Consider the following 24,378-nt stretch of genomic DNA (forward strand, 5'->3'; position numbering starts at 1 on the left):
CCCAAAGCAGTTTTATTGTGTTAACTTCATATAATAAACCATGAAGGTCTGACTGTACAAATGGTTAATGATTTGCACTTGTGATTCCTGTAATAGCCAGCAGACTTGCTAACCACCTTACTGCAAAGATATGGCAGATTACGTATTTAATCAAAGCACTTTGACTTAGGCATGAAACAAATTCAAATGGTTGACATTCTGTGTTTCTAACGCATCGCTCATAAGAGAGGCAAGAAACACCCACTATTGTGCAGACAATTATTTTTACAGAAAACCTTTCCTTGAAATTAATCTTTTATCCGCAGCTGTAGATGAGAATATAATCTGTTGTAAACAGGGCACTGTGTTGTAAAACCAGTTTTGTTTTTAATTAAGATCTCTCTCCAAAAGCTGGAAAAACAGACTCTTCAGAATGTCTTTCAAACGTAGCGTGGTCTGTTTGCTATATCATAAAGTTACTTTCATTTGATTCCTTTTTTAAAGATGTTTCTGTTCACAGCAGTTCTGTTTTTAAAAATTGTTTGAAATTTATATAAAATTCTGTACATGTTCACAAATTATTGCATAAACAGCATAATCTTCATGACAATATTCAGCAACACGTCCATCTCAGGAAGTTCACGTTTCCCTTCTTGCTTTTTTCTTCTTTTTAACTTGTTTGGGAGATTCCCAGCTTTCTTCAGACTTTGCTAAAAAACAAAACATAACTATAGTGTTAGGACTGAGAACATTTACACAGAATTGACTTTTAAAATCCAAGATACTTCACAGTATTATGGTGTGCACTAATTCAGAACAATCAACTAGCAGTTCTTTTCAGTTGATTCTCCCAAAAAGTTAAATTGGAAGTGCATCTAAACCAACATTTGCCAATTTCCATCTATCATTTTACCCCTCACACAGAGTGATACACAATGAAGGTTATTCATTTTGCAAAAGTATTGTTTACAGTAGAGCCATTGTTATTTTTTGGAAATAATGTACACACACATACCTTACATTAAATGCTCACTTTTACCAGATTACACTGTTTTTAGCCACTATATATGCGATGTGTCAGACAAGTATTTTTTAAAATAATGAACTATGTAAAGATGTGCTTACATGGAATCCATAATCCAATAAAGAAGCATTATATTCTTTCAATAAAACAGATTGCATTGGAACATGCTGGCTGCCAAAAGTGACAAAACAGGTGAAGTATTGTATATACTGAACATAAGAGATGTTCTTTCAATTGTTGAGGCATGAATCAGTCACAAAAGACTTCACATTATAGAACCAGAACAGAAAGTCCTAAGTTGACACATTGACTTGAAAGATTCTGCATTCAAAACTAGGAAGTCAATTAGTGCAGCTGAATGAGAGTGATATTATGAAGTGATCATGTTTCTTCTGCAGTCATTAAAAATGCATTTAGTACCTCAACACTTTGCCAGGAACTTACTATGGATTGTCAGTATTTATTAATTCTATTAAAATGTCTAATTCAAAACAACTTTTTTTTTTTAAGCAATGCCTATCACATCCTAATGTCCCCTCTAATTTTCCTGTCTTACTGTGTGACTACTTCAGTTCAAGCACTTTTGCCCAGTACAACAGAGGGTACATTCAACATCTTTCAGCATAGCATGTTTTCAAAAACCAATATACCTGCAGCAATTCAGCCTGATCTTCATGCTGTTAGGCTACAACAAAATATAAGCGCATCACTCAATACTTTTCTACTCCTGTATTAGCAACTGTTTTCCTCCATGATTACATGGAAGCATATGGAAAAGGATGCTAATGAGCTAAGTTGAGAAGTCAAAAAACCCCAGTAGGTTAAAAAAATTGAGTGGTTTGTATTTTTTCCCCAAATTTCTGGTAGCTAAACATCCCATCAACTGCTATGTCAGTAGCCATCTGTTCTCCACTTAAAACTTGCAAGCAGGCCTTTGAAGCAGCATTGGCAGAACTCCTTAGTCACAGCATGGAGCTCCAGCCCTGAGGGTGAAGCATACATCCAAATGTCTGTTAAGGACTGGACAAGGCCAACAGACATTTTCAGTCATTCAAGCGTACAAAGCCAGTTTTTCCTCTAAATGAAGATATATTTGTCAAAGTGCTTTGGTGAAAGCTAAAGTATGACAAGATATGTAAATGAGATACAGAAGTAGTTGATACGCGACTAAACTCAAACCCCAGGGCAAAACATTCTGACTATATACAGTCTATGGGAATAAAAGAACACCCTGAATTCAGACAAATGAATTGTACTGAAAGATACTTACTCTGTGGAGGAGGCACACTGTTTTGCTTAATATTGGGACTAGAAACATCTGTCTCTTGCAGCTTCTGTGGCACTTGGGAAGCGATCTTGCCAGAATCGCTCTCTGATACAATTACAGATGGCTCAGTAGAAACAGCAAGTGAAGGAGCCTCCTCAGCCTATTTGACAAACAGGAAAAAGATTTTTCCAAAAGTTAAGTCATACAATAGTAAAATCTCTTATATGGCGTTATTTTGGCAGTACACTTAGCAGCTCCTGAAAAGGCAGCATTGAAAAATTAAGGCAGTATTAAAATACTTAAAAGTTTTCAACCAAGGCTGCAAGGCTGTGAGTGCCACCTAGTGCCTAAGGTTTTAGTTGCACAGAAGCAAAAAACCACACGAATTAATTCCTAAAATATACAACATGCAAATAAAGGGAGAACAATTGAAAAATCCCCAAGATCCTAAAGAGATTCCAGAATGTACATTCAAGAGAGATCTAAAGACGATGACACATTCACATTTGGCTACAAGGCAAACAGCCAAGCTACATATGTCCAAATACACAGTCTGAAACTCAAATAAATCAAACTGTTGTAATATTTAAAAAGCATTTGCAGTCATTTCTATCAACCTCTCAAAACACTCTGTATGTCTGTATCAGGCTAGCCAATATTTGCAAGAGCAGTCAGCAAGTTTCAGCAGAAACTACTGCAGAAATAACTGCCAAGATACTCATAGTATTTTACTATTATCTAGCGATTTTGAAGGTTCCCACGCACTACAGAAACAAGATCTAACCGTAGCTTAATGTGTAGCACTTAAAAAAAAAAAATCAGTCAGAACATACAAATGAGCTAGAAGGGCACATTTTTTAATCATACCATACTGAGCAAGAAATTAAAACACCTGTAATTGAAAAAAACCTAACACCTGAATTTAGAGTGGAGCAGTTCTCTAACCTTTTATGAATACAGAAGTTTGCTGTGCTCTTACACATCAACTGAAACAAGCTTGGTTTTTTTACAAATGTAGTATTTCTCTTAATCTAGTGAAAAATTAGTAAAAGCAATTTTTTTTTATATGTCAACCATGCTGAACTCCCATCCTATAGGAATTCCAATTTTAGCCTAATGCAGTCTAATGGTTAGCTACATACACAAGTGGACTTTAACACTATGAAATGTGGTTCCTAAAACAAAAGGAGGACATAAAGCTCCTAGTTGTGCAAGGTAAGAGATTCAGATAATTGGTATCATAGTTTTGTTAGGACAGAATCACTCTCCACCAGCAGGTAGAGCAACTTAATTAAGACTTAAATGGCTCAGCTGTCTCAGGTTGACTAACAAACATGTTGCAGCTTGAACATTACACCATGCAGTATTACTGCAAACGTAATGATACAGATGCATACAGCATTACCTGGAGAATTTCCCACATATTTCTGTCTAAAATTTGGATAAAGGAAAGTGGGTAGTGATACCAAACATTGAAAACTGGGTACTACTCTTTGCTAGGATATTCTCTGTTAACAAATCCATTCAGAAAGGAGACCTGAAACAATTGGTAAAAACTATTTGATAATATTAGTAGTTATATGCACAATTCTATGATTTATGCAGTAGTGACTTGTTAGACTGTTAAAACTGAATGATTTTCAAAGATACCTCTTCATTTAAAACCTGTCCCTGCTGAAAAAATGCAAAAGGCTTCAAACGCAGCCCAATGTATAACAAGAGAAAAGGATCACCAGATAGTGTGATGGGAAACAGAAGTGTTCAACATTCAGCTCTTTCTGGTGTTTGTGAGGATATTCTGAATAATAACTGATTTGTACTCAGCTTGTTTTTTCCTCATATTTGGTTCTCATGTTTTGGAGTGCTGCTGAAGATTAGCTTACCTACCTTGGAAACTCAAACCATCCATTTTACACGTCAGTCACAGACTTTTGAAAACTTTTTGGAACAGTCAAGTCAAACAATATTGGAAAGAATTTTTGCATGTGTGAAATTACAATGAACCAGATCTGATGGCAAGGAGACTTGATAAAGACTGACAGACATCTGCATTTTCAGATACAACAATTCACAAGTTCTCCTTTATCAACTCCAATTCCAGAGAACATTAGTGATAGTTTTGTTTGTCCTTTGCCCTCACACCAAGTTTAATACAGACTCTGTCCTGTTTTACAGTCACCCCTAACACAGCTATACATAGATACATATATGAACAGACTGAATTTAAGACTCCACAGTAATAGGAGCCCTCAAGCCCCTCAGAAATAGTGCACTGTGTAGGTCTACATCAGATCTGATGCCATCAAATCACCTAGAAACTTGGGTATGGCTATAAATACTAATGAACTGAGCAAAGTCTACTGAAACTGGGCGGGTATTTTGGCAGTGCTGACAGCTTGTGAGAAACGAAATCTAGTCGCAGGTATTGTTCAAACCAATTTAAATTTCTGAAGAGCAAAATCTACCCTTCTGGGATGCACCAGGTGCTTCTTTCTAGATGTCAAATCCCCTGACCTTGATGTCGCAACCTGAAGTTTCTGTCCACACATTTTCAACTACAGCCTCTAAAACAAAACAACTCAATATATTTGCTTCACAAGTTTTTTTTTTTTAAAAAAACCACACACTGCCAGGAATAAAGCCACTTTCACACACACAGGCAGATGTCTTTTCAGATACAGCTTCAAAAAAACCCAACTTTGCACTAGTCAGATAGAAAGGCATTCAAGTCAGATATTCAAGGTTAGCTAGTGCTCACCATGAATAAAGGTTGAACTGACCTCAACTATGTAATTCTAGTAAAAGGTCTGTTTTGATGCAGAATACTTAGGGTAAGCCTTCAGTATGTCTGGATGCGCTTTTCAATACACATTTTCAATAAACACTTTCTGTACTACTTCTTCAGTGACCTGCTCCTACTATTTTCATTTGAATCTTAAGACCCTGTTATCTTTATGAAACTAATGCTTAGCAATTAAAAATTAAAACTCAGTATTCTGACAGATACCCTCTGGTACCAAATTGCTGTCTCACTAACATTGTTCATTCTTTATGGAACACAAAATCAATACCACTAGAAATATTAAATATCTTACATCTTCCTACAATGTGATGCTTTGTAGGGTAGCAGGATCTGAAAAAGCTGCTATTTGGACAAAGATCAAAGAGAAGTTTTATTCTCTAGAATACTGGTTTCAGCTGTGAGCTGAAGCAATCAGTTTATGAATTTGTTCAAATAAAAACTTTTCTTATTCAGTCTAAGTACAGCTATTAAAAATCAATTTTAGAGTGTATTTAAGTCAGAATGTAGTAAGTTACACTTCATTCCATTGCAAAAAAACAGTAGAATATGCTACTCATCTTGCACTCAGACCAATTAGCTCTTAAGTTTCCAGATATCAGAGTTTTAAAGCAGTGCTTGAATACTCAAAAAAACCCAAAACATGACAGTCAAGAAAGTGACAACTGATTTGGAAGATACTGCTTTTCAGAGTAGACATACTCTTTAAAACCCATAGCTGACATCTATCTAAAATTCAATCTCTCAGCTACCTATCTATTCATCAACAGATACCTGAAACAGCCTTCTTACTGTAACCTTATCCACATCAATTAATGTTTCAAAGGACTTGAGCACTTCCAAATCAAATTGCAATATAAACCTAATTTTGTGTCCCTACCTTAGCTGGTTCACTAGTACTTAGGGTCTTCAGAGAAAAAGCTCTTTCCTGCTGTGGTTGAACTTTTGAGGTATCCTTCTGAAATTCCTCTCCAGCTTCTCTATCCAGTTCTTCAGTATCCTACAAAAAGGTGGGTGGGAGAGGAAAAAAGAAAGAGCCTGTGTTTGCAGTCAAGTTCTGACTGTTTTTCCCTGCGTGAGTTTTGTTGCTGTAATGAGCTTCTACAACTACGAAAATCTATCAAAAAAATAAAGCAGTGGGCTAATATTAGCCTATGCAGACACTCAATTTATAGAACACAATGAAAAAAATGCCCTTAGAAGCCAATTAAGCCCAAAAAGCAGTACTCTTCATGCAATTTACTAACAAAAATCCCAATCTCAGAATGAACTGCACTTCACACTCTTGTTAAATTACAAGGATGTGAAGTTAATTTGAAATTACTCTAAAAACTTTGCAAAAGTATCACAATGACACTTCGCTGCTCTCAATTCTGGCCTTCATTACAGGTAAAAGTTTTAAAACACAAATTCTGCATATTAACCTGCACTGTTTTCTATCATGTATTAAGCTTAAATATTTTTGTAAGCCAATTTAGTTTGCCACAATACCTGTAAGACAAACTCCTGTGTACAGAAACTGAAAATATATCCCAAGTATCTAAGAGTCTCAACCTTTTTTCCTTAAACACACTAATGGCAGAAAGGTTCCATTTTACATGTGGAATTAGAGTAGTTGGACTTGTTTATAGCACCAGAAGAATCCTGTGGTGGTGAAGAGTAAATAGACCACAAGTCTCCAATTTTAAGCTGAAAGTACCTCTTGAAACACTGTTCACTTACTTCCACTGAAACCTTATGAAAATGCAGTCAGTCTAAGTCTCTTGATTCTTGACAGGAAAGAACATATATTGACTTACACACAGCTATGAAGTTAGCTTCCACTGCCCTGACAAACACTGAAGTCAACAAGTAAGTGTGAGCATTTAAGTATAAGCAATCACAGAATCATTAAGATTGGAAAAGACCCCCAAGATCATTCTGTCCAACCTGTGACCTAACTCCCCCATGTCACCTAGGCCATGGCATTAAGTGCCATGTCCAGTCTTTCCTTAAAGACCTCCAGGGACAGTGACTCCACCACCTCCTCGGGCAGTTCTTGCCTGTGTCTAATCACCATTATCTGTCAATTGTGAAGAAATTCTTCCTAATGTCCAAACTAATGACAAAGATGAAGCTGTTTAAATGAATGTGTTCCACTTCCAGCGGACAAATATGCAAATTTGAAGTGACTTTGAAGTAGGACTGGCAAGTTAAATTACTAAACTTTCATAACAAGGATAACTTCTATGATGTATTAGCAGTTCTGTCTGCTCCTATCAACCAACACCCCAATTTTATATAAAAATTTAATACAGAGAAATTATCTGTAAACTGATGACCTCAGACTGATGGACTGAAGGAGAAAGTAACAAAACTGGAATGTCTGGAGACCATGTCTGTCTGATTATGTTAATATGGACAGTAGGATTCCATTTGACATACACAACTTTAAAAAGAAGCTCATAGGCAATGGAAAACAAAAAGATTCAGAATGCACTCAAGTAACCTTAAGATCCATGCAGGATATTCACAAACACCTGTTAAACATAGCCTATTAATTGTAACTTATACTTAGTCATTGCAGAGACAAGAACAGATTTCAAAACAACAAATTTTACAAAAGAGCTGCAGTCCTAGTAGCCCCAGACTGAATTGGCCTCAAAAGAAACACTGCAAATCGACACAAGCTCCACCTCCACAACTTTAAAAAGCATAACAGAATTTTAATCTTTCAAAATGGCTTTAATAAAATCTCAGACTAAAAAAGTGGTAACCATAAAAGCAAATCCAAAACAAGTATGACTCAAGTTTTGATTTTTGCTCTCTCTCTAATTCACCTAGTCAGGTTCCACTGAACGTCGATCATTTTGTAAAGAATGCAAACGGTGAATGGCTGTCACTATAAGCACAAGCAGGATGTATTCTGAGCATGAGCTATTAAAAGCTTTTTCCTATTAGGAAAGTACTTGTTTTCATCTATTCAAACATGACTCAATTGCCAAGTGAAATGCAATCTTCTTTTGCTATTTTTACAAATCTGTTTCAATGTGATTCTTCAAAAGCTGTTAAAATAACACAGAAACTCCAGCCATCCTCAGCTGGCAAATACTCTCTCTCATTGAAATCTGACTCAGAGTAGCTCCACCTTCTGAGTTTGAGGCATTGAGACTTGCCATTTCACATAAACCAAGCTGCAACAGTACCTCAGAAGACCACTACATTCTCACAGAATTGTACCTGAACAGAGCTTAAGAGAAAACTTCAATTTCCTTCATTCTCCTAGCTAGCTATGTCCAGCAAGGCAGCTGTCTTTCAAGGACATGAGGAGAAGGCTTCCCATGCAGAGGACAGTTCCTCTTGGAAGTATCCCTACAGTACAGAACCCTGATTTGATAGAAAATAATTCAAGACAAACACTTCCCATATATTTCATGCTTTTCATAAATCCAGCAAAGCTACATTGTACTCACAAGTCAAACATGGGATAATTCAAATTAAGGAAATACTAGTAAAAGAATTACTACTTACAACTCTTGAGAAACCACAGTAGACAAACCAATACCATAAGGAAATTAACTTCCCAAAAATAATTTTTGCTTAAGACACTAACAAACATAGATAAGGTCATTTTGTGAATTCCTCACAATTGCATTTCCAACAAACCAGGTTTTGTTCCATTTACCTGTGCAGAAGAGTTAGGGTCTTCACCCTGCTTCTTCTTTTTCTTCTTCTTTTTCTTAGATTTGCCACTTGTAGAACTCTGAAGAATTGGCTCTGATTTTTCTCTTTCATTATTTGTAATCTTCATATGGGAATAGAAGGTATTTAGCATTTAAAATGACAATGAAACATTCCTTCTATAGACTAATCACAAGTTAATAGCTACAAGGAATTTAATTGCATATACAAGTGTAAACAAACAATCTTATCCGTTCAGTTCATTTTAAGAAGAGCATATTCTTTATGTGCTATCTGGTAAGGTAGGAAGAGGAGTTGGGAATGGAAAACTGTGTACTGGTGGCATGGAAATGCTGTTTTTCATACCGAGAAGTAAATATCATTAAGTATTTGTGAAAACAGATCTAAATCCTCTCCGTCTATACTGATAAGGCAATCCATATATCACAGTGAAACAGTAAGATTCAAAGAGCTGAGTGACTTCTCTTTTCTCAGTAACATTCAGCATTTTCCTTCTCTGGGTACACATCAAACACAACTGATATTCTTATCAGTGTAAAAAGAGATGAGAGATTACCTTTATCATCACCCTTACGTTACTTTAAGAAATGGCAGTGGTAAGGGCAAAGTCTTGGACCTAATGAGAAAACACCACCTTTTACCTTCTGAATATCAGATCTCTCTTCACGTTTAGGAACAGAAGCAACTTTTTCTTCATCTACCCAGTTTCCCCATTCTTCTGCTGGTGCATTCCAGTCAGAGCTGGGATCAGCTGAAGAAAGTCCATCTACAAAGATTAAAAGCTTTTTTCAGGAATATTCCCTTACTTTACAGATCCTCTTTTCCAGTTCACAAAAATGAAAAGAAAGAAAGATCTATGCATAAACCCACCTCTTGATACCAAGAGGTAAACAGTCATGCCCTCTCACTAGTTGCTTAAATAAAAAATCCATTCTTAATAATAAAAATTAGTATTTGCACACAGAGTTAATTTCCATGTCCTGATAAAGCCATAAATGTTCTCTGCTCAGAAATGTGAATCAATTATGCTTTAAAAAAAATGTAAAAAACTGATTACTTTGAAATGATTAACTGAAATGTGCTTCCCTTATCCTAAACCAGATAAACCACAAAAAATAGTTTCAAAATGACCTGGTATCGGAGCAGTCATGCCAGAAGTGGTGGAATTGAGGGCTGCAGCAATCTGTTCCACTTTACAGCCATTAGACAAGAAGCTGTTCTTAGAGAGAAGGTAACATGCAAGGCTGCTTTTCTTGTCACCTTCTTGAACCATTTTTAAGGTCAATGCACTAATGAGACGCACTAAACTTTTTCTTAAACAGGGAGCGAAAAGTGGGGAATGAACACCGATTTTACTACAATTCCCAAATAATTTCAGTGATTTCTATCCTGCATATGCCTTCTATACACCTAAGAACTACCTAATATATGCTAAATGAGAAAGTTAGATTAAATACAAGAGCCTTGTGTCACATTAACTTTTCCATAAGGTACAAACATGTAAAAGCAAAATCTGTGACTCAAATACAACCTGCTAAATACATCTTTTGCAGACTTGCAGTTTTTTCTCATCATTTACAGTAAAACTGTTTTAGCTTATTACAAAGATTTTTCTAGCAAATCCCAGCACTACCTTAAAATGCATGAGCTCTTTCGCTTCTGAGTTTGAATATCCAAGGTATTTTTCCTTAAAAAATAACCATTTTTTATTATAATTTGTCAAAACACTTCTTCCTGCTTTTTTCAAACTGTCAGTTAGCTTTACAGAAGTGACACATTTCCAAGATTTTGTTCAGATGCTCACATCTGCCTTATACAAGCAGCCAGGATCAGTAACTGCACTTAAAAGTAATTAACATTTTGTTAATGAACATTTTAGAGGAACATACTTAACCCAGACCATTCGTCATCAACAGGGGCTTGAGCATGACTTAAATCCCACTGAAAATCAGAAGTACCAGCCTGAGAAACTGATTCGCTGTTCGATCCTGAAAGGGAGTAACAAAAAATTGTACTTCTAAGTTAGCAAGCTTCCTGAAGTTTTCTTGGGGAAAGAAATTCCAATGAAAATAGGAAAGAAAAACAAAAGGCTCAAAGAAAAAAAAGTCTGATTCTAAGGACTGCACAGGACAGTAAAACTGATAGGTTCTTGAACACAAGGTATATTCAGAAAGCAGGGAAACTGAAGAGGGAAGACAAAACTATGTCATGAGAAGAATATGGAGAGACAAGAAGGGTGAATAATCAGTCTGTATGGCTTACAGCACTCTCCTCAAACTCAGAAATACAGTGACATTTTATGGGTAGCGAAATTATAACCCTGTATCTGTAAGAACTCTCACAGGGAGAAGTTTAGAAGAAAAGATTACTAGAAAGAAACTTCATTAATTACGTTGCAGATCAAACAATTATACCTTACTAAGAATCCAATTCTCATTTAAAGGAACAGGTTTCAGGACCATAAAAGCAGCATGATAAACAATAGTAAGGCCAATACCAATCATGATAACAGAAAGTGCTACACATCTAATGTAATTGTTTTAAGAAAAATAAACAACCAGAAACCATTTCATAAAACAGTAAACCAAAACACTTAATTGCAAGAATGAAAGAAATTAATCTATTACTCTTTGATGAGACTTACTTTCTAAATTGTTTAAATAGGACCTGGGTCTCTATTTTACATACACCTCTGCAAAAGACACCTCAGACAGCAGAAACATTTACATGTTCTGGGGATTTTTGCCAGCCAATCACAAGTGAGAAGTAAATACTTATTCATGTGGACACTTTACATTACAACATTGTTGGCTAAGGTGCATCAAAGATGTTGAAAATACTTCACTGTTTTCACACTTCCCTCAAAGCTGAAATGGTGGTATTGCAGATGAATCTCAGCTCAGTCTGTTGTCCCACTTAATAAACTTTCTCAAGTTTTAGCCTAGTGACTGACCGTGCATTCAAGTGGCTGCTTGGGAAATTTTTTTTGTTTGGTTTCCTTTTAAATTAAAACTCTGTAGAATTAAGACTTTGTTTCTTCTTTTTCTTTAAGACGAGGTTTCTGTAAGTTTTCATTAACTGAACTGTTCTTTGGAAAGTTTGACAAATTAGACCTTGGCATTTGTAACTTCTTTGTTGTCAGGGCTCAGATGTGCCCAGAGAATGAAGCATTCACCAGCTGTAGGACACTGAGCCTGACTTCAACAGTTAAAAGCCTGTAAACTGCAATACAAGTAAATGCAGCCCCAAGTACATAAGCACTTGGCCAGCTACTTCTGAAAAGAAAGTAGCCATGCCAAGCTCATTAGGTAACAGGAATGAGTAAGCAAGCAAGAGCAGAAAACCTGACATATGATCCCTTTATTGTATAATAAATCATTGTAACACTTATGTCAGCAGTTTAACACACAAAATTTGTTATACAGCCAGGTTTGCCCTCTATAGCAATTTCAACCTTCAAAAAAGAAAACCCCAGAGCTCAGCTTTTCCACCTGTCATGCAGAGAAAATATTCAACACTTCAAATCCTGCCTATGGATTGCACTTCAGAAGTAGTCAGTCAGTTCCTTGGAGGGATGAAACCTCAATCATCAAATAACAAACCTCCCAGATGACCAGGGTAAATGCACTTTCCTAGAAAGCAATCTTCAGATCTCTAACTTAGACATAGCAACACTGAGCAATCTCTTGTGCCCATTATTGAGATTTAACACACAAACAGGAAGGCCAAAGAAGAAATAATACAATCACAAGATGATTTTGGCTGGAAGGGACCTTAAACATCATCTAGTTCCAACCTTCTTACTGAGACACCTTTTGACTATCAGTTTAAAACAGTTACTTTATTGCATACTTTCAGCATAACAAAAAAGCTTTCTAGGCTGTCATAAAACATGTCTTCCACCTCTTTACAGTACTATTTTCAAGGAACAATGAGAAAAATGCATATTAATACCACTTGGCAAACTCTATTTCCACCTGGAGGAGTAGAGGAGAGTGGAAAAATCTTTGGAAAGGCATACATACCAGAAACCCCAGGAGTTAATCCAAATGAGGAGAAAGAAGTAGAATTCTGTTCAGAGGTATTAATCCTTGCATCCACATTCCAAGCAGCTGTGGGGGAAGGAGAGAAAAAAATAAAACTAACTTTACACCCTGTCAGCAATGTTTAAAAAGTTAGCTATTTAATTACAAATCTGGTCAGAAAAACAGTGAACATTCCAGCCATGGTAACACTTTGCACAATTGAGGACACTACTTTGCTTATCAATCAGTGCTGATAGAGATGTGACTTTATGAACACATTGCTTGAAACAATTTTGCAGCTTTCCAAGATCATCTTCCCTTTATGGCCTTTTCTACATATAAACTTCTCACAAAGGAAAAGTAAACTGTGTTTAAAGTCCCATACTATTATTCTTCCCATTACTGCAATCGTTAAGTTATTGAAAAGCACACATAGATGAAATGCAGCTTGGAGTAAACCTCATATATATGTTTAAGAATAGAACAGAGTTCAGAACAATTTCTGATGAATAGGAGATAGTGCTTTAAAGTGAAGACAATTGGCTGCTAAGTGTAAGGGAGAAAATAAGCAGAAATAATCAGTGGAGCTGATGCGTCAAAAGAAACACCTGGTTATAGCAAAAAACTAGTAGTTTCTATTTAGAATCACATTTACTTAATTGGTGGGGGTGCTACAAACTGGACAGGTATTCCAGATGTGGTCCAAAAAGTGGACAATCACTATCCCAAATCTACCAACTCCTGTGTTAATACATCCCAGAACACAGCTGTTGTCCTTCACTGCTAGGACCTACAGCTGGCTCATGTCCAGCTTGGTGCCCACCAGAACCCCTTATCCACAGAGCTGCTCTCCAGACAGTCAGTCTTCCAGGGATACTTCCTACCCAGCATCAGCACTTCACATTTGTTCTCACTGAACTTCCTTGGGTTGGTCCATTCCTTCACCAGGTTTAGGTCCTTCTGGATGGCACCCCTGATCTGGACTGCATCAACTGATTCTCCCCTCCCCACTCAAGTTTGGTGAACTCTGGAAATCTGACGTAAATTAACACACTGTTGCTTCCTTCAGGTCACTTATAAACATGATGAACGGGACAGCTCCAAGTATAGCCCTGTAACATTTCCATTGTTACCAGCCTCCAGATAGAGTAGGACTTACTAACCATTACCTTTGAGCCTGACCAGTGTTTCAACCATCCTAACTTGGATGTAACAACACTGAGACGGTGTTGAAAGCATCAGTCAAGTCATCTTAAGGGATTTCCACTGCTCTTCCCTCATCCACAAAATTAGTCATTTCACCAGAAGCAAATCAGCCTGGTCAGACATGATGTACTTGCAGTAACAAAACCAACAACAAGCTGGTCACAGTCACCAAGAACCACCTTATTAGAATATACAGCAGAATACAGCTAACCAGAACATGGAAAAAGCCCTTTGCATCTACTTGGCAATTTTAAAGCTTCCAATGGTCTACCACATCCAGCCTCAGGAACCCCATTTCAAGACATGCCAGACATAAGAAAAGGTCTAGACTTTTGCTGGTTATGGCTTGGGTGTTTCGGATTTGTGCTGACACAAGGTTGATAATCGAGGTCTTTTTGTTATTGCTGAGCAGTGCTTATATAGAGTCAAGGCCTTTTTGGTTCTTCTACTGCTGGCAGCAAGAAGACTGGGGGGTGCACAAGAATTGGGGAGGAGATACAGCCAGGACACCTGACCCAAACTGGTCAAAGGGATATTCCATACCATATTGTGTCATCCTCAGTCATAAAGTGGGAGGAAGGAGGAGGAAGCAGGGGGGACATTTGGAGCGATGGTGTTTGTCTTCCCAAGTAACCATTACACCTGATGGGACCCTGCCCTCCTAGGGACGGCTGAACACCTGCCTGCCCACAGGCAAGTGAATTATTTCCTTACTTTGCTTTTGTGCATAGCTTTTGCTTTACCTTTAAACTATCTCAGTTCATGAGTTTTCTAGCTTTTACCCTTCCAATTCTCTCTGCCATCGCACTGGTAGGGAGCGAGTGAACAGCAGTGTGGGGTTTAGTTGCCCACTGGGGTTAAGCCATGGCAAAAGTAAAGGACATATTACAGCATCTACTAATAAGCTGAAGATTGTTGCCCAGAGAGAAATCAAGAAATCTCTTCTCCATTATTATTATGGACAGTACAAGTGATAAAGGCAGAAAATTGTACTGAAGTCTAAGAAACAGTTTCAAATGAGAAAAACAGTGTAATGCTAAATGTTACAAGAGCTGAAAATCTTTACGTCTGGAGCCTAAACAAATACCTGCCAAAACCAACCAGTTGGTTTGATCATGTTGGATCAACAGAATAGACTTATGACCTGGGTTTAAGATGCTCTTTAAAAAAAACAAGTTACACTTCAAAGTGGCTTAGCAATCACTTCCAGAATTTTACAGAAGTGATATACAAAATTGGATTCATTTACAGAAATAATTTTCCCAGATAAACTAAAAAAAACCCCAGTTTAACTGTACACAGAGACACAGGTGCTAAGCCATCAGAACCTATAGTAAACAGAAATTGTTCAGGTCACATTACACTAGATCATGCCACAATTTATTTAATATATCAACATAAAGGTATGTCAGAGATCCACTGCTAAAAACTAAATTTATGAAAAAATGCTTCAGTGAAGTTTTCTGCAGAATAGCTCACCAATAGGAGTGAACAAAGAACGCTCCTTCCAGGGCCTGCCCACCAGGGTTACACCCCAGTCCTTTCCATTCCCATTAGTATCTCCAGTGTCCTGGCCCCAAGCCAATGTCTCAGTCTTCCTCTTCCCAGCTGCAGTTGAAGGAACAGATGTCCATTTCTCCTCCCCTACACCAATCTGTGAGGAGATTTTTACGGACTTCTCATTCCAGCTTCCTCCATTTACTGTATGGCTTTCACTCAATCCTGAAGAAACTTAAATACAAGAATAATGAAATCATTATTTAAAATAATAACTAGATAAAGAATTAAAATATTACTTCCACGCACATTCATTTGATAAAAAAGGAAAATACAAATGAACAGCAGCTTTGCTACACCAGCGTGATACAGACGAGCTGCTGCTCTGTCTCAGCTGATTTTCCAGTTCAGATGATATGCACCATCTGTCTACTAACTTGAAGAGTGAAGAAAAAACAGCACCAACTGCACTCTCTTTCCTCATCCCTTTCTTTATAGGGCTGATATCTTGGTGAACTAGTGCCTCTAGATTAAAAAAAGGCAGGGACAGTGCTTTCAGCACTGCTGGGCAATTTCTCTTATAGAACATGGTGATGATTTGTAGAACAACCCATACACTAAATGGAGAATAATTTCTGTTTCATAACTGCATACAGCAGTTCTCTAAGCAGGAAGCCAAAGAAATTACCCAGTATTAGAAAATACTTCCCAAACACTACACAGCATTTACAAAGAGCATAGTTATCATATTGACCACAGAGTCTGTCACAGTTAAAAATCACGGTAACACTCTGAAAATAATTTATATGAAACATACTTTATGTTTCACTAAGGTAAAAGACCACAAGACTGCAACAGTCTACCCTGATGAGAAATCTAGCCATAGCAAGTTTAATGTATACTTTGAGAGGTCAGCAGTACACTGAGACATAACGATCATTATAAAACTTTTATATTTATGCCCCTATAAAATATAAGGGCTAGTGCACCCTGCCTCAACTCCTATCTATCACATGCCTTTCTCAAAGGGCTTTGTATATCAAATCCCCTCTCTCTCTTTATGTATGCAATGTAAACAAGAGAAAAATTGGTCTTTTACAAACAATTAAGAAATACCTGCATATTGCAAGTGTAACATATAAACAGCCAAAATCTCATGCACAAGTCAATATCATACGCCAACAGAAACTACAGATCAAGCATTTTATTCCTCAAATGAATTTGGCAGCCAAATTCAAAGTGGTCTCACCAGCAGAGAATTGATTAGGTGAGATATGTCCAGATTTTCTCAGACAAATCACTTCCAAACACAGATATCTGTAAGGTCAGCATTGCTGTACACAAAAACATTGTCCTTTCTCCACAGTACTAGCACTGCTCCTGTCAGCCGACTTCCTCTGAGGGTAGTATGAAGTCTCAGGGAAAGGCCACAACAAAAATACTGAAGATACAGAAATCAAATTGTAGCTGGCAGAAACACCCTTTTGCAACCTTGCAAAAAGGCAGCTGAAGTCCTGAAGCAGGAACTTGATTATTCTGTGTTTATTATATTACTCTCCTGTCAAAAACTTTACCTTCTATATGACCAAAAGGTTTCCACAGAATCACAGAAAAGTTAAGTTTGAAAGGGATCTCTTGAAGTCACCTAGTTCCACCTTCTGCTCAAAGCACAGCTGACTTCAAAATGATACCACATTATTCAAGTTCTGGAAACCACAAAGTATGATAGTTCAAAGCATCTCTAGGCATCCTCATGAACAGCTTTCTTCCTCATGACCTGTCAGAATTTCCCTTTACTAAAACTTTATTATTGCCTCCTGTCCTCCCATTATGCATATCTGCACAATACAGCTCCTTCCTTCGGTGCAATGGTCCAGGAAGTTTGCATGTGAAATAAAGCTCTCAGAAACAAGCAGAAACGGATTCACTTTCTGAACCTGGGTGCTTTTAATAACTCATTTGTTGGCTTGCTTAATTATACTAACTACTTACATGCATCCCAAAGGAGTATGTAAACTGAGTAACACATGTATACCATCTGACACAAGTGTAAACTTTGTAATAAAATCAGGCTTGTGAGTTCTCTGCAGTTATCTATACTAAGTTTGTCTTTGAGCAAATAACTAATTCATTAACAAAAAAAATTGAGAAAGTTTGAAAAGCTAGCATAAAGAATTTTTCAGTGGAGTTTGAAAATAAGCTTTACTGTTCTGTAACAACATGTATAATTTGTATACACGTAACAGAGACTTTTCAACCTGTCAAGAAGTAACTGCAACTTAGAAATATACTATTTGCATAGCCAAAAAAGCCAACTCGTATCATGAAGTTCCACATCAGTAACTGCACAAACTCCTGCACTGACAGTTGGTGTTTTCACTTCCATAAAACACTTCTCTAGTTACTTAGGCTGCCAGACAATGAAAACTTTTTACCTTGTGGAATTGATGACTCTCCCTTTGCAGGTTTAGAGCTGCTAATCTGTGCATTCAAAAGTGCATCACCTGATTAAGAAGTAAGAGGAAAAAAGGCTAGACCAAGTTGTTTTTTTCAAATAGCAACACCTGTAAAAATCTAATAGATTATCCATTACTAATAGTTTTATAAAAGAAACACATCAGTACCTCAAAGTCAATGAAGACATTTCCAGAAAACTTAATAAAATTAAAATGCTGTAACTCTTCATTAATTTGTGTTTATTTTGCAGAGAGAACAAACTCAGAATTGACTTAAGGCCCACAAACCAAGTAGCCACAGATTCCAAAGAAGTGCAGCTAGTTTCACCATGAATGAAGACCATAAATCTAAAACAGAGGCTGTCATCTTCAAGCAAAGGGTGGCTCCAAGTATTTCAGACATAACTATTTCCAACTCCCACCTTACCATGAAAACACTAGATATAGCTTAAGTCCTTTGAGATTAGTCTGGTAAAAGATGATACATAAGAACATGTAATGCATAAAGGACTATCTAGAGAGGTTACAGTAGCAATTATGGCTAGTGACAGTGGATATAGACAGTTGGAATTACCATTTTTTGAAGTTGTGTGTAAAAGGACAGGAAATAAAAGGAAACAATTGATCTAGTCCTCAGGGCAGGAATATGCACTCAGTCAAAATGCAAATAAGTTGATTAAAACACCAGGTAAGGCATGCAAATTTCAATAAATTGTTACAAGGCACCAAACAGTTGCTAGGTTCAGTCTTTCTGTCACTTTGCTAGAACATCAAGTTTCATCTAATTAAAGCACCAACTTCTCAGTTGCAGTCAAATACGAATTCCTGTGCCTACACATGATTTAAACCAGCCCGTGTTTTTTAATGTAACAGCAGCAGCCATAGCTATTGAATCCTTAGTTATAATAATCATTACTAAATCTCAGCCAGATGTGCCTTACAATTATGAACAGCTTTAGAACAGGTACTATTAAATCTAGGTTAGAAAAAATGCCTACACATATTAAGCAGTGAATGATCTGTAAAGAGAACTTCATGGGCATAACCTTCCCACAAGGAAACATTCAAAAAGTTAAGGAGCTGGTGCTGCCTGCAGCAACGCTGAGGAGGCCTTTGAAGTTTCCAGAAACATAAAGGGCAGAGTCACTACAGCACAAGTGAAGGAACAAGGACATACACCTATGCAGCTGTGCAGCTACCAAAAGAGCACCAGGGTGGAGGTCAGCCACTTACTCCAGAACATTCTTTCCTGAGTTTCCTCAAAAATATGGCTACAGGAGGGAGTCTTGCACAACAAAGAAGTACTTTTACACAGCTTGAAATAATTTCCTCAAGAGTTACACCTCCAAACATACCTATCATACATGCAAAACAGGGCCACTATTTAAGCATTCAAGTAAAGTTATCTTCCTATGACACATTCAGAGTGTCAACCATCATACCTTTGTTTTTTCTGAGACCAACTGGAAGCGAAGGAGTAGGCATCAGTTGTTCAATGGATACAGTAACCGCATTTTCCACCCCCTGGAGATTTGATTCTCCTGAGCCCCCGTCGGTCAGCACCTTGTCTCGCTTACGCTGCTGACGCTTCTCCCTGTTACTGATTTTTGTTTCCCAGGTTCCTAAAACATCACCCAAATGGAAACATCACTATGTAAGTCAGAGAGCAAGGAAAAAGTTTTAGCTTGTTTCGTATCAAGCTGAAGTCTGAGGGCAGTTTAACAATCAGACATGGCACTCGGCTTCAACATTAGTTTGAAAACATGAACAAATGGCCAAAGGTTAAGTTTTTCTGGATGTGTTGTGATAATACTTTGCTTCACAGAGCAAAACTTGTTTAATCTGAGGACCCTACAATTCACAACTTCTCAATTTTTGTAAATTTAATATCAAAATATCAGTTGAAATTACTAAATGCTGTTGTTTCAAAGATCAGATTTCCACATATCATATGTGACTATGGAGTTATGACAAAATGAGTTCCTATGTTTCTTTATGAAGCAAATACAAGTAAACTGTAAACAGCATTTAAGCTAAAATATTTGCATTGTGTATGTTTGTGTTCAGTACCTTCATCAACTTCCTTTCCATCCAGACGAGACACATCCTGAACCGTTTTAGCATCCCCCTTTGGTTTCTTTTTTTTCTTTGACTAGAATAAAAATAAAACATTATCTTAATAATTACTTAATGATCACTTGTCATAGTGATTTACAATCCATCCCCCAAATGAGGGAATAAGTTTGAAAGATCTTTTCCTGAACAACCCTCTGTATGGGCAGTCTGGAAAGGAGTACTAAACAATATTAACTGCTAAACATGAGACCACAGAAGTAACATGAAAGACTTATACAGCACAGAAATGACAGGCAGAGGAACATTACTTATGCTACAGAGCATAAAGCCTGGTGGAAGAAATGCTGGTGGCATCACAGTCACAGAGTAATGAGCTATTTAGCAGGCAGATCCCACTCTGGCAAAATTTGTTTTGTGCAGAAGCCAAGTATAAAGTTACACCATGAGAAATAAATAATGTCAGTGATGTCTTTAAAAAAAAGGTAAGAAAATTCCAGCTGACTTCAAAACGTAAGCTGTGATTATAGCCCATACACTAAAGATCTTCCTTCTCCCAAAGTTTCAACAGTTATGACTTCTTGGATATACAAGCACAGCAAAACAAATAAAAATAGATATGACTACTTCTGCAAACAGTTTTGGTGCAACAGGTAGCAATAGAGTGTTAAAACAATAATATTGAGGAAAAATACCCCAAGATATTGGGAAAGATTATATTGCAGAAAGCCTTGGAGTTTAATCTTTTAATAAGTTAAACGGACGGCAAATTGACTTGACTACATTCTTAGAAAGAAAATACAGTACTGAAAAGCATTTCCATCCAGTGAAGAAAGGTGTAAGAACTACCAGCTAAACATGAATGAAAAACACTGACTTTTTAAAGAGAGATGGTTATCCACTCAGTGTTATAAGGGGAACTATTCACTCACCCACTGTCTCTGAAATATTCTAAGAATGCTGGATGTCTTCCTGGAACACATGCTTCTGCCACAATAGGACTAGTAATATATATTACTAATAATATATACTCAGCTGTATACCTGAGCTCAAACTATATGATTTTCTAGTCTTAGGTGCCTAAGGAGAGTATATCAATCCTTCTAGAATTCAGAATTGGTAACACCTGTATTACTACCATAGCTGCTGCAGATGTCCTGTGGGCCCACAGTGGCATGCAGTTCACACACCTTAGAGTGAGCATGCCTGAAAAGTATCCTGTAGCTTCAACACAGGTCCTGAAAGCAGTAGTTTGTAGTGCAGCCCCAGACATGATAAACACTCAGTGCTTATATGCAATGCTGTGTCAACACACCTATAACATTGAGAGAACAGACTTGGAACAGTTAACTCATGGTTTACTGTACTTGGGGCCCCAAACTACAGATGTACCCAAACCGAATTATCTCACCTACTTGCTCAGCAGACTACCTTTACTCACATACCAGCTACCTAACTTCTGAGAAGTCCCCAAAAGAGAAGGGCTGATTTCAAAAGTAATCTGAGAAGAATCGGTTCTAAAAATATGAACACGTCAAATTATTTGCCAGAGCACCTAAGGAAAGAGTTAAAAAGGAAAGTGAAAAACAGCATTAAAATTAGTTATGAATTGTCTCTTGGAGCTCAAGTAGAGGAAAGATAAATAAATTTGTACCTGTCTCCCATTTTCAACTGAGATTCGAACTTGAGGTCTTTCCTACCCAAAGAGCTGTAACTACCCAACTGTTCTCTGGCACTTAAGAGATTACCTGAAATTACTTCAGAAGTATTTCAGACAACAGTTTCAGATGACTACTCCAAACTGTAACTCCAGTTTCCTTAAATAACCGGCTCCACCAGAGGTATTGACACTGAATTTTACACTTCTCATGGAAACATCAAAGTTTACCAATTTAAAAATAAGTTTGTGATTAACAAACTGTTTCAAAAAGATTGAGAATCCAAATGTTGAAAAGGTATTTTACTTTCCTAGCCTGTGTTACTAGAACCTGTTTGTAGAAACCACAACCCTAATTATTTATCCAATTTACTCACCACCTGTCAAACTTTGTCACTGAGATAGTGACAGATGAAGCACAAACTGACTATAACAGCAAGCAATGTTAAAGGTTCCTGAGCATGCTAGCCCAGTCATTTTGCAGAAGCCTATGCATTCAGTGTCACCTTCTGCAACACAGAAATGCCAGTGTCGGCTCTGCTACCAGCCAAAGAGCACATGAGGAACTCAGCAGGCCTTCCAAAATTCTTTAAGTCCTCAAGATGTGCTGTCTTCCATGCAAGAACAATAGAAAAACAAACCTTTCCTCCTGATCCCTAATAGTCTAATTATTTTTAGTATTCAAGACAAAGCAGTTGGGTATTTGCAAACAGAATGGGCAATGAAGTTTCAACATCCACACAGCCCCTCAGATACACTCGCTTACACTAAACAGTAAAAACCAACCCTGTACTGTGGCAAATCACTAAAATGGAAAGAAGGGAAGAAACCACTCAAAGTGTCAAGGGAATCCGTGAACAGCCACAGCCTAGAAATTATCCAAAGCTTTCCCTCCCACAAAGCAGAACTTAAGTTGCCATCCTGAAGAACTGTGCAAGGAATTCACAACCCTGAAGTAGCTAAGAAATACAGAAACACAAAGGATGTGCCATTTTCATTGAAAGCATATATCAAGCACAAGAAAATAACCACTCTTCAGACCATAGATTACACAGATTCATACATCTACACACATGCATATATGACTGAAATCCTACCCATTAACTTACACTGTCCATCCCAAGCTAAACAGACACACAGGACCTCTTACAACTTTAGCAGGTTTATAGTGTTACAAATGTAACAGGCGCCCTGAGAAACCTTAAAAACTAATTACACGCCTGTACAGCTACCTGTAGTTCAAAGAAAGTTCTTGAGTATGTTTTCAATTGAAGGGTCACAATCTACTCCTGTGGCAATCATACTTTGCCCAGGCTCCCGCGAAGTGATATGAAAACACAAGTTGAATAACCATCCATATGCACATATTGGTACTTATTTACTAAAGCTGCAGCTTCAACTTCACAGTTTAAAATTCAGACCATTATGTTTGTGATTTTAAGTCAAAGCTAAAAATGCTTAAAGTCCTACAGGAAACTACAGTTGTTTAGCCAATATACTAACTGCAAAAGAAGTTATTAGAGGGTACTCAAGTGCATTTATTAAAGCTAAAGAAATGACAGTAATTATAGAATTGCTTGGATTGGAAGAGACCTCAAAGGGACATCTAGTTCCAAACCCCCTGCCATGGGCAGGGATACCTCCTCACTAGACCAGGTTGCTCAATGCATCAACCAGCCTGGCATTGAACACTGCCAGGGATGGAACATCCACAACTTTTCCGGGCAACCTGTTCCAGTGTCTCACCACCCTCACAGTGAAGTGCACATCAACTACTAATTTCTGACTATTTCACATAATGATTTGTTTTTTCCAATACGCCTCAGTACAGTTACAACAAGTTCATTTTGCTGAAGAAAATAAATCAGAAATGCACAACAGTGGGAAAAATTAATGCACAACATTAGCAAAAGAACCAAGCAAGAAAAGATTATCAAAGGTCTATCAAGTATATCCATGTAGCCTACAAATGACAGCATATATGATAAGGCAAGAGGATATTAGTCCTCAGAGTATAAAAAAATAACACTGCCTTTAGCATGGTTACCTTTTAATGAAGATGCAGATCAAGGTTTAAAAGATGTTTTTAATGTAGCTGTTTAATTTGCATAACAAAAAGCTCACACCACACTTCAAAACCCATATTTGTCAAAAAATTAAGAACTCAAATCACTAATGAATACATCTGGCAAAAGAAATAATGATCTTAATCCTTTGAATAGTAGTCCCCCAATTGTTAGACTATTTACAAGCCACTTAACAATGCTATCATTATGCTGCATCTTCACAGAAGCCATTGAAGACGAACCACAAACTTAATTTCTGTAGGCTTAACATTGTCACATGATGAACAGAGGTATCAGTGTTTAGTGGGGGGCAGGGAGGGGGGTTTACTTGACAAACATTACATGATACAGCATGAGCTCAGATGTTAAGAAAACACCACTTTAGCTCTTTCTAACTCCAAATTAGACTAGTACTCTTCATAGCAAGAAATATACATTTTCACTCGGGTAAGTAACAGGATTTCAAATCACAATTAGAGTTATTAGATACTGAAATAACATGCACTAAACTTTAACATTGTCATTTTGAATCCATAACTGACCTTTTCATTCTTCTTTTCTGTGTCCACAGGCTGTTTTACATTATCTTTACGGACAGTTTGTATTACTTCATCTTCAGATACATCAAGGAAAGACCGTCCATTAGG

The 24,378-nt window shown here is 37.2% G+C and overlaps 1 protein-coding gene across 1 annotated transcript; it reads right to left on the reverse strand.

Annotated features, from left to right (window-relative positions):
- MTDH (metadherin) lies at nt 1-24,378 on the reverse strand (the record flags this gene model as incomplete). Its single annotated transcript, XM_009069596.1, has 11 exons — nt 1-689; nt 2,274-2,430; nt 5,951-6,070; nt 8,735-8,854; nt 9,393-9,517; nt 10,641-10,739; nt 15,462-15,713; nt 17,915-17,983; nt 19,378-19,557; nt 20,006-20,087; nt 24,274-24,378. Coding segments are annotated over 11 exons (1,380 nt in total), but the record flags the coding sequence as incomplete, so codon positions are not given.

The sequence above is a fragment of the Acanthisitta chloris genome, unplaced genomic scaffold (genome assembly GCF_000695815.1).
Source record: "Acanthisitta chloris isolate BGI_N310 unplaced genomic scaffold, ASM69581v1 scaffold11452, whole genome shotgun sequence".
NCBI classification, from domain to species: domain Eukaryota; kingdom Metazoa; phylum Chordata; class Aves; order Passeriformes; family Acanthisittidae; genus Acanthisitta; species Acanthisitta chloris.